This window comes from Procambarus clarkii, chromosome 68 (genome assembly GCF_040958095.1).
Source record: "Procambarus clarkii isolate CNS0578487 chromosome 68, FALCON_Pclarkii_2.0, whole genome shotgun sequence".
Taxonomy (NCBI): domain Eukaryota; kingdom Metazoa; phylum Arthropoda; class Malacostraca; order Decapoda; family Cambaridae; genus Procambarus; species Procambarus clarkii.
In genome coordinates, this window is record NC_091217.1 from 12,650,450 (window position 1) to 12,666,063 (window position 15,614).

The window sequence follows — 15,614 nt, forward strand, 5'->3', positions numbered from 1 at the left end:
GTGGTCCCCGGTAGGCCCATAGAACTCAATACACATGACTGATGCCGAAGTCTGACATTAGCATATCAGCCTAGTAAGCTCCGGGGAGCCAAAGGGGCTCCTCCCCGAGAAAAGAAGACATCTGAAAGAATAATAAAAAATGGCAAATAGTAGGTAAGATATAACAATCAGAAAGGAGAAGAGGGGGGGGGAAATGAAACATAAAGAAGAGGAAAAGGCATCAGCACAATTAGTGAAGATGGCAGCAGGACCATAAGGCTTCAAAAGTGATAGAGTTGGCCTGGTCGACGACCGGGCTGCGGGGACGCAAAGTCCTGAAAACCCTTCAGGGTAAGGACTGTCCCATGGAGCATCACACTCCGGCAGCCGCCCACTAAGCCCCCTCATGCAGTATTATTTATACATCAAATATTCACATCTATATAATGGTAGCCCCCCCTAATAATATAAATATTTTCTTCCTATCCTACTCAAATGAATCTCATTAAAGTTTGTCCATACCCACAAGGCTTTACAAGGATGCAATATGAACTTCACACTACTGGCTGTTCTGATTTTCATGGATGCTAGTAAGATTTATGATAAATTTTGGTGCCAAATCCCACCAGAGCAGTGCAAATTGGTAGTAGCAAGAGCACAATCATGACCATTCACGCAGGAAAAATTATTATATAAGGCAATAAAAGGCGTAAATATTGGCAACCAGTGAATGACTTTGCTAAAATTACCATAACTTTACATATTTAAACTAATGCTGTGTCAGAACCTTTGTCTTAACTGATTTAAAGCACCTGATAAATCTGATTTATTTCAGATACTGTTTTTCAGTGATGAATAGAAATGTTCTAAAATAAATTTTCTGATAAAAATATAGATAACTGATAAGTATCAGAATATTCTGTATACATTACTCTTCCCCCTCTTTGAAAAATTTATACTGTACTAGCTTAAGAAACTAAATTACTGTATAAACAAAAAAGCAGGTAATCAAACTCGAGGATATTTGTATTGCTTTATATCATCCTGTGCATCAGGACTTCCAGTAAATATCAAACTAGTTATGCAACTGCATGGGAAACCATATTTACCCGATACGTACAGTATATGTACATTTGATTTGAGGAAAATAAAAATGATGAGCACATGTTACAGTATCTGTGGACCAAATAAGTGTATGTACCATACATGTGTGTGTTTATAGCCAAAGAACACTAACACTTCTGTACATAAATAAGATACCTTCATAAAATTCATCAAATATGTCTCACAATATCTGGCAAAAGATCCACATTTAACACCGATAAGGCTAATGGTTTTTGTACTTTTCTAATAAACTTCCTCTTATTGTATGAACCATTACTTGAAGGAGTAAAGTTATGCAATTTATACTAATTAGTGCTCAATATATAAAGTTATTTTATTCCTACAATGATGACTAAGAACTAATAACTTGGACTTAAAAGTACCATAAGAATAACTTAAAACAAATCAACAAATTATTTAAATATTCACTGGAGTTGGTGCCAGTATGTAGCCCTTACAGGACTGCACATGATCCTGAATGATTATTTAATTTAAAGTGACCTTAACATCACTTGGTTATAGGAACAGAGTATGCAAGTACCAGTACGATGTCAGTGTGCATCACACACATACATCACATGAATTGTTTCAGAATAATTACAGCCAAACAGTATGCTTTATAATTTTAATTACATTTATTTCTTCTGTATGTGCCATCAAAATTTAGTACAGCAATGAATATATTAGAATATAACTGGTTGTAAGTACAGTAAACTTTAGCAGTTTACAGTACTTGTGATGGTTAAATTGTTTAAACATAGGAGAATACTGATTTGTAATCGATGTGTAATTTGTTCATTTCCGAGTACAGTTTTGTACAACATATTTATGTGATGATATTAAGTTAAAAAAAATGTATTGTGGAATAAAGGATATAAAAAATATGAGCAGATACATCGAGTAATAAATATTAAGTATGGCATACTGAAATAAGCAACATCTAGTGCATCTTGAATATTTTGTTTAAACATGGAAACTTAAGTTGGAACACAGTAAAGCTTAACAGAACCATTGGTTATATAACAGACAAGAGCAAGGGATTCTAATTTTGAGTTTTGGGTTGTGTGTGTGTTGCTGTGAAGATATTTTTTTCAACCGCATGCTTGAAATTCTGAAATGCGCAAACACAGGTACTGTATAGATACATGCACACCTCTACAAAATTATTCATTGATTCTTTCTTATATTCTCTCTCTCTTTAAGAGGTTATATAAAATGGTTCAAAGTTTACAGAATACTGTAATTTTTAAATAACACCACATTTCATATCAAATTTTTAAGATAGATGTCTCATATTTAATAATGTCAAGAAAAAATCAAAAACCTATGAAATGATCGTAAATTTGGAAAACAAGTAGTCAAAATAAATGCTATTTAAAATTTGACACACAAACAAAAACTATGAAAAATATTCTACAAAACTCAAATTCTTAAAGGATAGTCTATTATGATAATATATTCTCAGATACAAACTCCATCACCCATTTTTTAACACTTCAAAGCATCATGAAAATAATTGTTGAATATACTGTATATATAGATTAATAAATAAGAATGTTGTTCTATACAAAATGTCTGTCATCCATAACAAAAAACTATGTTCCTGATTAAAGATGGCATAAATACGCTCAGTGTGTGTGTACGTGTATGGCATGAACACGCTCATTGTGTGTGTACGTGTATGGCATGAACACACTCATTGTGTGTATGTGCATGGCATGAACACACTCATTGTGTGTGTACGTGCATGGCATGAACATGTTCGACTGTGTGTGTAAGTGCATGGCATGAACACACTCAACTGTGTGCACATGCATACAAGGCATGAGCACACTCATCTGTGTGCACATGCATGGCATAATCACACTCAACCATGCATGTGTGTGTGTGTGTACATAATACGAACACAACATTGTACATGTGTATGCATGCATATTTATTGTACAAGTTCTAAATTTACAAGAGCTTAATTTACCTTACAAGGTTTTAAGACATGTTAGTAACAACATTCTCAGAACAAAACTGAAATATTGACCAAAATGCATTTTTGGATAAATCATCACTATTTTTTTTAAATACAGTACCTGTACTGATTAATTTTCAAGAAAATCTAAACCTTTTGATCCAGTTAAAGTTCATATTAACAAAATATTAAACCCAAAAATATCACCAGGAGCTGCTTGCTGTAAATGGGCACTTTAACAATAATATATTTTCTAAATATTAAATACATCACCAGAATAAGTGTGTTGCCATTATGAATTTTGCCTTTATTCTACTGGTCACATTTGTTGCCCTTTAGCTTTCACATCTGCTGAGTTGAGTTACCATTCCAGGTATTATTTTCATCATCATCATCATCATCATTTCCAAGACGATGAATGTTCCCTTCTTGCCGCAATCTCGTGTCTCCACGCCTTCTGTAAGCTCTGGTAAGTAGCAAAGAAGAAATCATCAGAAGATGGCACTGAGCAAGGTTGGTTATATGCACAATTAAACTCAAAAGTAAAAGAAAAAGACTTGTATATAACTCAAGTTGCCAATTTGAGAGCAGAAAGACGTAAGATGACAGTACATACAGTGATTTACTAGGGAGGGTAGAAAACAAATTAAATTAAAGGGATTGATGGGAAACAAAATTTAGGTCATCCTGGAAATCAAGGCATTAGATGATGCAAGTAACCGTCATAGGAACAAAACAATTTGGGTAATATGGGGCAAGTTTCTATTCCATCAAATAGTGCAAGGCAATATACAGTAAAATGACACTAAGAAGAGGAACAATGTGAACCATTCTGCTTGTCAATGTGGGGAGTATTATTGAAAAGATTTACTGTGCCCACTTGTCCCTTCAACACCCAATACTGTATGGCTAGTTATTAGCAGATAAAAATCTGTGAAAGGAACTGGTTGCAGGAGGACGGAGTATGTGAGACCAGAAATCTTTGACTAATTATTGGCTAGTTCATTGGAATTAATACTTTCAAGAGTAATACCCAGCATAACTTTACAGGCTTGTATTTACAAAAATAAATAAGAGACAGCTTATATTGAATGTGAGTAATCAAGAGATTTGCGTATTTAAGGTGACTAAAATATACAATGCTCAATAACACAATTGATAACAAAAGCTGTGACAGTTGGATAAAACAAACCCTTAAGAGCAAATAAAATCCAATCAATCTTGGAAGCAAAAATACTTGTTTCTGATAAAAAGTGATACACATGTTACAATTAAGAAAACCCTATACCAGATTTAGAATAATGATCAAAAACAAAAATGTTATATATATAGGTCACATATAAATAAATATTTATATGTGACTTACTCTTGCCATGATGGAGCGAGGAAGTTTAGCAATTCATGGGTGTTGAGTGAGTAGTCTCCCATTGCTGCTTGCCCCTGCACTCAATAGGGTGGGAGTTGCCGAGAAGATATTTTTACATACTGGGCTGTCAATCGATAGTATGGCATGAGGTAGTGAACATGTTTCATGTGTTTTTGGGTGGTTTTTCTTTAGAGCTGCTCAATGACTGCCTGTTTGGTTCCACTATTTTTTTGTGTTTGGTGGTGCATGTGGCAGAGGATCTTTCTGCCCGCTTGCACTTGGCTTTTATTGTGCGGTTTCTAGTTCTTGTCTAGCTTCATTCTGAGTAGCTCTGTAAGGACATTAAAGGGCTTGATTCATGGTCTAATGTGGGGGCTTTGGTGTCCATTGTGGCATTGTCAGTGGCTCTTCAAAGCTATATACACCCAATCTCCAGGAGGCAGTGGCCATCTTCTACGTCGTCTGCCTCACATGTTGACAGGCTATGTTGGCCCAGTCATTGGATTCAGTGTGGGCCATAGCTCTCTTGTTTGCCTCCCCTTTTACACTTCTATGCTTTCCAGAACTGGTGGTTGTGCAATTCTTGTCCTATATTGCAACTTGTTGCTGGTCTAGTATGGATCTTTTGTGATCTAAGTGTTTTTGTTCTCAGCCTTAGGAGGTGGTCAGGCAGGACTGGGGTGTCATGCTGTTGGTCAGGGTAGGCCTTTGGTGGAGACTGATTCTGGGTCATATGCATCTCCTGTGGCCAGTCCTTCCTCAGCTTGCTCTCCAAGGAAGGCTCCTACTTCTCGTGGTTCATGCCAGCTCTCTTGTGGTTTGCCCCTTTGACAGGTGGGATTAGTCAGTCCCTCACACTCCCAAATGGGGGTTGGGGCTTTCTGGGCAGGCTTCTTACCCTCACTTCCACTGTTCATTTTGGAGCGAGTAGCTTCTGGCGTGGTCAAGAAGACGGCTTTGCTTTAGTGGGTGTCAGAGCTGTTCTAGGAGCTGGTCTGAGGAGCTGTTCCTAATAAGTAATTGTCCAAAGAAGGAAAAAAAACGGGAAGGCTATGTAGCACCATCAAATGCGCGAAATAATCAGAGGGCGCTAAATATCACCAAGGATGCCAATACAAGAACACAAATGCATAAGGCGAATGATATCAAAAGTATCCGATTCACCAAGAATTCTATCGAGGGACAAGTGACAGCGAGGGATGGTCGGAAAACAAGACACACGCTCATCCTGGAATTCAGGACATTCAACAAGGATATGCATGACTGTAAGAGGGACAATGCAATTTGGACAATAAGGAGCAGGGAGGCGCTTCATTAAGTGACTGTGAGTTAAGCAATACGCAACCTTGCTAGAGCCGTTTCCCATTGCCGGTTACAGTGGCAGGAGGAAGGCCACAGGGACACACTACACTTAAGAGTACGCAGCTTGTTACCAACTAACAGAAGACCAACAACCCTGCCAATGGGCAAGGCTGGAGGAATGAATAACCGGGTAAAAGTCAGAATAAGGAATACCTTTCGGGAGATGGGACAAGAGCAGATAGCTTCTCTAGCGGCAGCATCTGCACGCTCATTTAAAGAAACGCCAATATGGCTGGGAACCCAGCAAAACTCTTCGGATTTAAATTTACTGTAACCCCGCCTTTCCTAACAATTAATTTTTAATTGAAATATTAATTTTTATGCAAAATGTAAGAAAACATGAAAATTAGTGAATATTTATCATGTCACTAGGTGGAGGCGCTCTGCAAGGCTGCATCTGGTACTTGTCATCGTTCAGTGTTCGACTTTGCTGATGCTTCCCGTTTTATCCACAGATGTTTAACTGATTGTTTTGTCACTTGTTTTTCTTTATTTCTTTATTTACATCCACAGAGCACATTCACTTGAAGAAAGAAGCTCTGTGGATTGAGGATGAGCTTCTAAAGCTTCTGAATGGTAATCCTAAATTCTGGGACCATTCATTCCCCATCACTGTTAAGGCAGGGGGCAAACCCCAGAAGCCTCTGCCCCTCCAAGATGCCACCTGGTAGCAAGGTAAATTAGTGCAAAGGTTACTTTCTTACAGAAAAGTGGATTTTTCTTAATTTGTCTGTGACTTTCTGGGTGGTTTCCTCAGTTTTGGGTTCATCTCTGACCTCCATGCTTTCCTTGCTTCTTTGAGAGAACCAGATTCTGATCCAAGATTTTGGAAGGCCTTTTAAGTCTCAGGAACCTGAAACAATTAAGCTCCAGGAACCAATGAGGGTAATCAACACAAAGAAAAATGCCAAATATTCAGAAACCCGAGTTATTCGTGAATTTGGCTGGGTCTGGTATGATAGACTGGATTAAGAAGTTTTACTGAACAGTTGCCTATTCAGCATTCTTAACTCTTTCACAAATGTAAAGGCAGTTTTGATTTTTATTATTTAACTTGTTCTAAGCTCAAATTTGTGTAATATATCTTAAAAATCCTGAAAGGATTACAATAATATGCTTTAAAGTAAACTAACGTTGTTGGCCGTTGCTGATTGCTGCCAGAGCTATCTTCTCTGGACCGCTTGGCTTCTGGTTCATCTGGAGAGGGTGGGGGTGTACGTGGTTCTCTGCCATTGAGGAACTGACTGACTATTCCAAATAAGAAAGTAATGGGAGATAGCAAAATCCACAATAAGTCCCATATTCCACCACTTGGTGCTAATGTACCACTTCCTCTAGAGCTGGTCTGTTGAAAGAAAGATTAATATCAGATTGATGAATGTAAAGCAAGTATAAAGAATCTAATATATTACATTGCATAAAGCAAGTACAAAGAATTAAATATACAGTATTATGTTATATAAAGCAGACACAAAGAATGAAACAAATTACATTATGTCTGTCTCTATTTCATTAATGTTAATTTTTTTCAAGTTGTAGAGAAATGACTATCATCATTATATTTCACATGAACTTCAGGTGGCCAAATCCCTAGGCCCATTACAATGAGAAAAGAGAACCAAGTTAGGAATATTAGGCCCCTAGCCTCGGTCAAATACCTGGAGAATGTAGCCCGATGCCACATTTCCCAGCTCTACAACAGTGTCTGCAGACACTCAGAACGAACTTCATAGGAACTCAAAATGACAAAGGAAATTGAGACTGAGGGACTAGAAGTCACCCGTCTGCTAGCTGGAAGATGCTGAAGTGACAGAGGAAGCTGGTGGATACTAGGCACAAGCCAAACCATGAAAGAAAGCTTGCAGAGCCCCAACTGATAAGTAGCAATTGAATTTGTCATGAGGCAAATAACCATGACAGAAATGACATTGGTAAGTAAAAGATCAGGTAAATAGCAAGGAAGTACTGGAACTGCTATCTTGTAAACTTGAATAATTGACAAGAGGAAATTTGTAAAAGGGAAATCATACCTAGAAAACCCAGAAAAAAAAAAACAGTGTTGAATGTAATTAAATGCCATTTTCTAGGTGAGCTTCGGAGGTTTCCTAGAGCTATTGAACTGATATACGCTATATTAGTCTGGGGCTTCAGTCAATAGAGTTCTGCCTACTGGGGACCATGAGCCAGAACCTGGCCCCCCCTCCATCCCTCAGAGAGGGACAGGAAGCAATGGCCCAAGGAAAACCTTCTTGTATTTGGGGGTTATACCGTATCTGCCATCGACCGGGGTTAGGCTCCCAGAAAGGTAGGCCTCTCAAAACAAACCCCACTTGGTAGGAAATTGCTAAAAAAAACCAAGACCGAACAGACACACAGAACTCCCCAAAGAAAAGGAAACAAGCAAATGTCATCCACTGCCAGTCCCCTCCCCTGGACCCCCGTGGCAGCTGCCCACACCTTCAGTTCGGAGGCTGAGCATAAAAAACAAAACAAAACCGCCATTCGGAGGGAGGGAGGGAGGGAGCCAAGCTCACTCAACAAGTTGGAACTAAAACACACACACACACACGTGTGTGAAGCCTAGACTAAAAGAAAAACCATGCATGGAGGAAATGGCCCCCACAGAACAACAGAGTCCAAAGAGAGTCAGCATAAACCATGAAGTTGTGGGGCATGCCCGTGATCTGACGGACCAAAACCACTTCTAGCAGGACTTGACAAGATTACATCAGCAACAGAAGTGACCTGGGTAGTGGCTGAGGGCCAGACTGCCTGGTGGTGGGTTATCGGTACTAATGAGTTTCGAGGTAGTTTGAGTAAGTCCCTTATTCTGTGTGAATGATTTGCAGAGTTGTTTGGTGATTTTAAGGTGGTGTGTTGTTTGAACCCCCTCCAGTTATCTGTAAAGTTGTGCTGACTTTCTGCAGGCTTTTTTTTCTGGGTTGCTGAACAGAGACTTGCTCTCTGCACTTCCGTGAGGAAGCCCCTGGTCCCGGTAGGCCAAACAGACCTTTTAATATGGGGCAATTTCAGCAAAATATCTACAAGGAGCTAGCAGGAAGGAAAAGAAAACCCTCCAGAAAAAACATACAACTGAAATAACTAAAATATTCATTAATACAGTACAGTACATGTTGAATTTTAACACTGAATTTGAAAAAACTTACTGTACAGTTTAAGAGTAAGTAACTTACAGGCAAGACTACCATAATTGCCGAAGGAACCAGCCCTAGATCTCTGAGTGAGGAATTATAGTCTTCGGGAGTGAAAGGTCCCGAATGAACTGTGGATCCTAGGCTGAAACTAGAAAATGGGAGCTGGACATTCTGCTGGATATGCAGCAGCACCTCGGATAAAGTGGCTTCTGCTGGAAACTGTGCTATACTTGAAGAGCCATCAGGCAGGCGAAACTTCAGTCTAGAAATGTTACTGCAAGACAAAATTAATTTTATTAGTTTTTAATGTCAAGCATATGAAACGATAAAGCTTTCCACTATATTATATATATGATTTTTTTTTAAATTGAGTTAAAAGCAATGAAGAAATATGACCAAACCTAAACTAACATTACAAAGTCAGCAATTCATGTTCTTAATATAATATAATAATATTGATTCAAATACATGAATTGTAATTTTTTTCATAAAACCACCATTGAATGTAATGAAACTCCATTTTCTGGGTGAGACCCGGAGGCTCCCCAGAGCTATCCAGGTTGATACTGGATATATTAGACTTTGGCATCAATGTAAATGGAGTTCTAGGCCTACCGGGGACCACGTGCCAGAACCTGGCCCCCTCAGAGAGGCATGAGCAATGGCCTATAGAAATGCACATGTGGTTATGGAGCTTTCTATGTCTGCCATCGACCGGGTCAGGCACCCAGAAAGGTAAGCATCCCAAAATAAACCCCTATTCTGGTGAAAATATTGCTACCAAAAGCCGAACAAGTGGATAGAACTCCCCAAACAAAAACGAGCAAACTAGTGTGACGTTACCTGCGCCGCCGTCTGCGCAGCTCCCCCTTCCCTGGGAGGGGGAAGGGGGAGGCCCAGACCTACCGCGCCAGTGATCTACACCCCAGTTCTGAGGCTGGATGTCAAAACACGCGAAAAACCGCCGACCGGAGGGAGGGATGCTGGGGAGCCTTCGGGTCTCACCCAAAAAACCAGCGTTGAATGTAATGAAACGCCATTTTCTGGGTGAGCCCCGGAGGCTCCCTGGAGCTTATCGGGTTAATGTATGTTATATTAGATTGGGACATTAGCTAAGGAGTTCAGACCTACCAGGGACCAGTGCCAGAACCTGGCCCCTTCAGAGGTTTCAGGGAGCAATGGCCCTGGAAAACCCCCTTGTGGTTGGAGTTTTCCTTATCTGCCATTGACTGGGGTTAGGCACCCAGAAAGGTAGGGATAACAAAACAAACCCCACATGGTAAAAAACTAAAACAAAAAATGAACAGAGAGGTAGAAACGCCCTACAATCCCAAGCAAACATCACACTTTACTGCTGCTCCGATCGACCGCTCCCCCCTCCCCGCCCCGAAAGGGGGAGGGGGGAGCCTCGGACCTACCGCGCCGGCCGCCTAGCTTCAGTTCGTAAGCTAATGTCAACAGGGATAGACGCTTCTCTGGCATCAGTTTCCTAGGCGGTGTTTGCCTTGTGTGGCGTTCACTGCCGTGTGTTGTGTTATGCGGTGGCCAGGAGTACCTCATCAGTGCCTTAAGGGTTAAGCATCACCAACAGGAACCAACCAAGCATCAACAGCCCAAGGACCCCTCCGGAAAGCAGACGTGTCAGTCTGCGCAGAAAAGGAGAAGACGAGTGCAATTGAACAAACCAAACACCAGAGCCAAAAGAGCAGAAACCCCTGCGCCGGAGGAGAGCATGAAGCTTCCCGACCCGACCCCCAACACCAACAGGAAAAGCCAGGGAGAAACAATCTGGAACAAAATGTGTCACCACAAACCGAAGAGAAGAGAGGTAAGAGAGAGCCATTCGCGCACTAGCTTCAACTTGCGCGAGTTGCCACAAATAATTTTTTTTTCATTTTTTGTGTACATTTACAAATGCATTTGTTTTGTTTTTTCTTGCCAATCCTATGTATAATGAACACATACACAATATTATGGCAGTAGAACATCCATACTGTCCCAAGACACTGTGTTACATGCATCACAAATGTCTCCACATATATTGCTCATATTTCCAATGTTTCATGTTCATTCAAGTATATTTACAACATATTTACACACTATACACTATCACACACTATATACATTCACCATCAACACACTCAGAACTCCACAAGTATGTGATATGCTGTGAAACAGCCGACGGGGCATAGTGGAACTTTTCACTCAACGAACTAGGTATTCACCTTGTTGTGCTTGCGGGGGTTGAGCTCTGCTCTTTCGGCCCACCTCTCAACTGTCAATCAACTGTTACTAACTACTTTTTCTTTTTCTTTCTTCCACACACACACACACCCAGAAAGCAGCCCATGACATCTGACTAACTCCCAGGGTACCTATTTACTGCTAGGTAACAGGGGCAGCATCAGAGTGAAAGAATCTTTGCCCATCATTTCTCGCCGGCGTCGGGAATCGAACCCGGGCCACAGGATCACGTGTCCAGGGTGCTATCCACACAGCCACCAGGCGCCTGGAGGTGGAGATGCATCTTTGCTTGCGTTTCTCTACGTTGAGTATTCTTGCATACAACACAGACATGTTTACCCTTGTCCTGTGATGCTGTGTCTGACATATACTCGAGCTTGTGTACACCGAACATTTCGTTACTCCTCAGTCTGTCTGGAACTGCGCATGGTATTGTTGCTGACACCCCGCGTGTAGCAATAGAGCCCTCCTTCGCATACTTCACGAGCAGTTGTGAAACTAGAGCAACACTGAATGTCCGTATTGGTGTCTCTTGCTTGATTTCACTAGATACATTACACACAGAAATCACAATAGCGTGATGTATCAAATAAACAAATCCTCAAGGGCTGTGACGAGGATTCGAACCTGCGTCCAAGAGCATCCCAAATGCTGCCTTAATCGACTGAGCTACGACATGGTTTAAGAATTGCAACCAGAAATTCTACTGAATTTACTTGGATCCTGCAGCCTCTCTGAGACACAAACCAGGATTTTACACAATTCCCCCATGTACTAAAGCTATGTCAATTGGCCTGTTCTACCTCTTCACCCTTACTTCATTACACACAGAAATCACAATAGCGTGATGTATCAAATGAACAAATCCACCAGGGCCGTGATGAGGATTTGAACTTAAGCTCAGTCGATTGAGGCAGCGTCTGGGATGCTCTTGGGCACAGGTTCGAATCCTCGTCACGGCTCTTGTGGATTTGATCACTAGATACATGTTGAAACAGTTGAGCACTGCAACATCAATGAGGTGGAAAAATAATTTTTTCGTCCACAGATTTATGCATGCACTCGACGGCACCGAGCATCATGTCACATTTACAGTGTATCTATTAGGCTCATGTTGACATAGTCTATGACACAGTCAGGTTTATATATTGGGAAGCGTGTTTGAAAGTGCACTTTGCCACTGTTCAACATGGCACCGGTGTGAATTGCTGTCAACACATTCACCTTGCGTCGGTCCCTCCACCACACTGATAACATGTTGTCACACTTGTGCAACTGGCAATCACCCACTGCAATACCTATGCCAAACACTGGCATTTCTGTCCTGTGGGCCTTCACAGTGCCACATACGCCAGTGTTGTGGTCAAGGAGGTATCTGGTTAACAAGGGACTGGTATAGTAGTTGTCGGTGAACAGTATATGCCGTGTTCAGCAACGGTTCCATGAGGGTTTTGACAACACTGCCGGAGGACCCGTGTGGATCTTAGCTGGTATGTTGACAGTCTGTACCATGAATACAGTATCATGTCCATGATTATACCTGTTTCGCAGTCGCACAGGACAAACAACTTTAGTCCAAACCTGTGCAGCTTTGATGGGATGTACTGCTTGAACGCAAGTCGTCCCTTGAAGAGGACTCGCCATTCAGTCAATCACCACATTCTGTCCTGGTACAAAATAGTCACGGAACTTGCCTTTCATGTCGCTAAAAATCTTCCGCACCTTCCAAAGTCTGTCGTGTCTGTCCTCGTTTTCATTGTTTTCAAAGTGCAGGTACTTGTACCTGAGAAGCAACAGGAACCTATCATGTGACATGTACCTGTTGAACATGGGGGATGGAACAAGGCTGTCTTTGCTCCAATAAGCCTGGATGATGTGTTTTTCAGAGGGTTTCATCATCATGCTTAACGCGAGAAACACGTACATTTCGTCATTTGTAGTGTCCTTCCATTGTGTCATGCGTGAGGCAGGTAAAATGCCGGTGTCTATGAGGCTGTGAGCATATCTGTTCATCTGTCACAAGATGGTTTATGAATTCATTATCAAAATAAACCAGGAAATAGTCGATTTCAGCCATATCGTCACCTGTATAGTGGAATAATGGTGTCACACCATTATTCCACTAACAATCTCTCACAAATCTCTCACCACGGCCTACACCACCACGAGCACCAAAACCACGGCTCCGTTGTCTTGTGCTAGAGCAGCGTATAGGTATTACAGGGGATGAGGCTGTTCCGCGTAGCGTAGGCCTACCACGAACACTTGATATCGAGGGAACACTGTCGTCATTTTCCTCTGGCCACGTGATACACTGCCGCATGCCTCAGCGTGTTGCTGGGGCAGCAAAATCCCGATTAATAACACCCTTCTGCTTGTTCTCGGGTCGTCAACACTACTTGTATCGGAGTCTATGTCACTGAAGCCCGAGAATGATTCATGACAAGTAATGTCACTGAATAAACTTGCATCAGAGGACACACACATCGTGGTGGTGACTAGCAATGTTGACCCAGGGCGGCGAGGCAGGCCAGGCGAGGTGCGTGTACTGTACACACTCGCGACATCCTCCACCTCAGTCTCTCCCTCACTCGTGTCAGACCTCTGTGTAAGGTCTTTCTCTGGATCGTAGTCTAAATCATCATCCATGGCACCATCATCATACAACATGTCGCGTATTTCCTCCTCAGAGAGACGTTTTGTATTACCACGGCTGATCGTGGAGTGGGAGCTTGTAGATGATGCATCAGACATGGTTGCTTCCTTGAAACTGAGGCTCCCCACAGCCCTGGGGCATGCTGGGATTTTTTTTCAAAATGGTGGATGATCACTGGGACCCTCAGGTATCCATTTCGTACTCGTGTCACTGCGGGCCAGTTTTGAATGGTACGCTATATCTATAAGATCCCTGAGGTGCATTGCGCACCACCCGTCGAGCGTCTGCAGGCGCTTTGCGCAGTGCAGTGATTAAGTGCATGCAGCCCTTGGTAATACTCCTGGCCACCACACCAACTTATACTGGGAACACCGCCCGGATAAAAAGCCTATCAGTCGAGATCTGAGTAGACATCTGTCCCATTTAGCTTCGGTCGACAAACTGAGGGTCCGGCTGCTGACTCAATTAGCCGGGACACTCCCCTCCCCCTCCCGGTGGGAGGGGGTTGGCACGAATGAGCGGTGTGATGACGTGTTGCTTGTTAGGTTGTTTTCCTTAGGGTAGTTCCTAGCCTCTGTTCGGTCTTAGGTTGCAATTTTTCTACCAGGAGGGGTCTGTTTTGGAGTGCCTACCTTTCTGGGTGCTCAACCGGTCGATGGCAGACATGAATACTTTCACACGTGAGAGTTTCATAGGCCATTGCTCCCTGTGCCTCTCTGAGGGGACCATGTTCTGGCTAGTGGTCCCTGGTAGGCATGACAACAATGTATGACTGAAGCCACGTACTAATATTAGCTAATCTCAGTCCAACAGCTCCAGGAAGCCGACGAGGCTACCCCACAGGAATTACCACTGACTAACCTATTTGAAGCGGAAGATGAGGAAGGTGAATGATGACGAAGCATTAGAAACTGGAACTTGAGCCTTGACTTGAAGGCTGTTCACCATGCAACAAGGCAGCACGAGCTTCACGCTCTGCTCTATCCGCAGCAATCTGAGCTCTGAGGGTAACATGAAGCATTAGAAAGTTATTTTTATGGCTTATTATGGATGCAAATCAATACAGTACAATCTTTACAATTCTTTGTTGCTCAATGGAAATCATTACCACCAGATGAGTGACCTAGGCCACGAATCTTAAAGGAGAAATTCCTTACTTAACTCTTTCCCGTGCTAATCTCTCCTCTTCTTTATCCTTCTTCCTCTCTCTTACTGATGCTCTGAGCATTTCATCTTCTTGTTCTTGTTTCTTCTTAGCTATTTCTTGACCCATTTTCCTTCGTTCAATTTCTTTCCGTTTTTCATCCTAACAATTTAAATATGATGTAAGAAAATTACATTTGGAAAATACATTTACATATACAGTATTACAATCTACATCATAGTGTTATCATCATTACCAGGCTCATACATCATACAGTACTCTGGTCTTTATCAACATCATATACAGTATCATAAATACTCTGCTCTTTACCAGGTTCAGAGTATAAAGTAAGAACAATGATTAACCTTTCCACTGTGCAACTGTGGAAGAGGAATAGTGTGGAATGTGGAATGTCAATAGTGACATTCCCGTGGTGTGAAATAAACCAGCGTTGAAGGTAATGAAAAGCCATTTTCTGGGTGAGACCCGGAGACTCCCCGGAGCTTTCCAGGCTGATATGCTAATGTCGGACTTCGCCATCAGTCATATGTATGGAGTGCCGTGGGCCTACCGGGGACCACGAGCCAGCACCTAGCCCCTCAGAGAGGCATGGGAACCAATGGCCTAAAGAAACCCCCGTG

At 41.9% G+C, this 15,614-nt stretch overlaps 1 protein-coding gene across 1 annotated transcript in view; it reads right to left on the reverse strand.

Annotated features, from left to right (window-relative positions):
• Positions 1 to 1,000: 1,000 nt before the first annotated feature.
• The window catches only part of LOC123774817 (UBX domain-containing protein 4), a 33,786-nt gene continuing 19,172 nt past the window's right edge, over positions 1,001 to 15,614 (reverse strand). The window contains exons 8-14 of the mRNA XM_069310965.1: positions 14,987 to 15,135; positions 14,742 to 14,830; positions 13,736 to 13,971; positions 12,993 to 13,186; positions 8,969 to 9,203; positions 6,908 to 7,119; positions 1,001 to 3,512 (exon numbers count right to left, since the gene is read on the reverse strand). Of these exons, the coding sequence (XP_069167066.1) occupies positions 3,389 to 3,512; positions 6,908 to 7,119; positions 8,969 to 9,203; positions 12,993 to 13,186; positions 13,736 to 13,971; positions 14,742 to 14,830; positions 14,987 to 15,135 (1,239 nt within the window). The 3' untranslated portion in view covers positions 1,001 to 3,388. The remainder of the gene's footprint in view (positions 3,513 to 6,907; positions 7,120 to 8,968; positions 9,204 to 12,992; positions 13,187 to 13,735; positions 13,972 to 14,741; positions 14,831 to 14,986; positions 15,136 to 15,614) is intronic.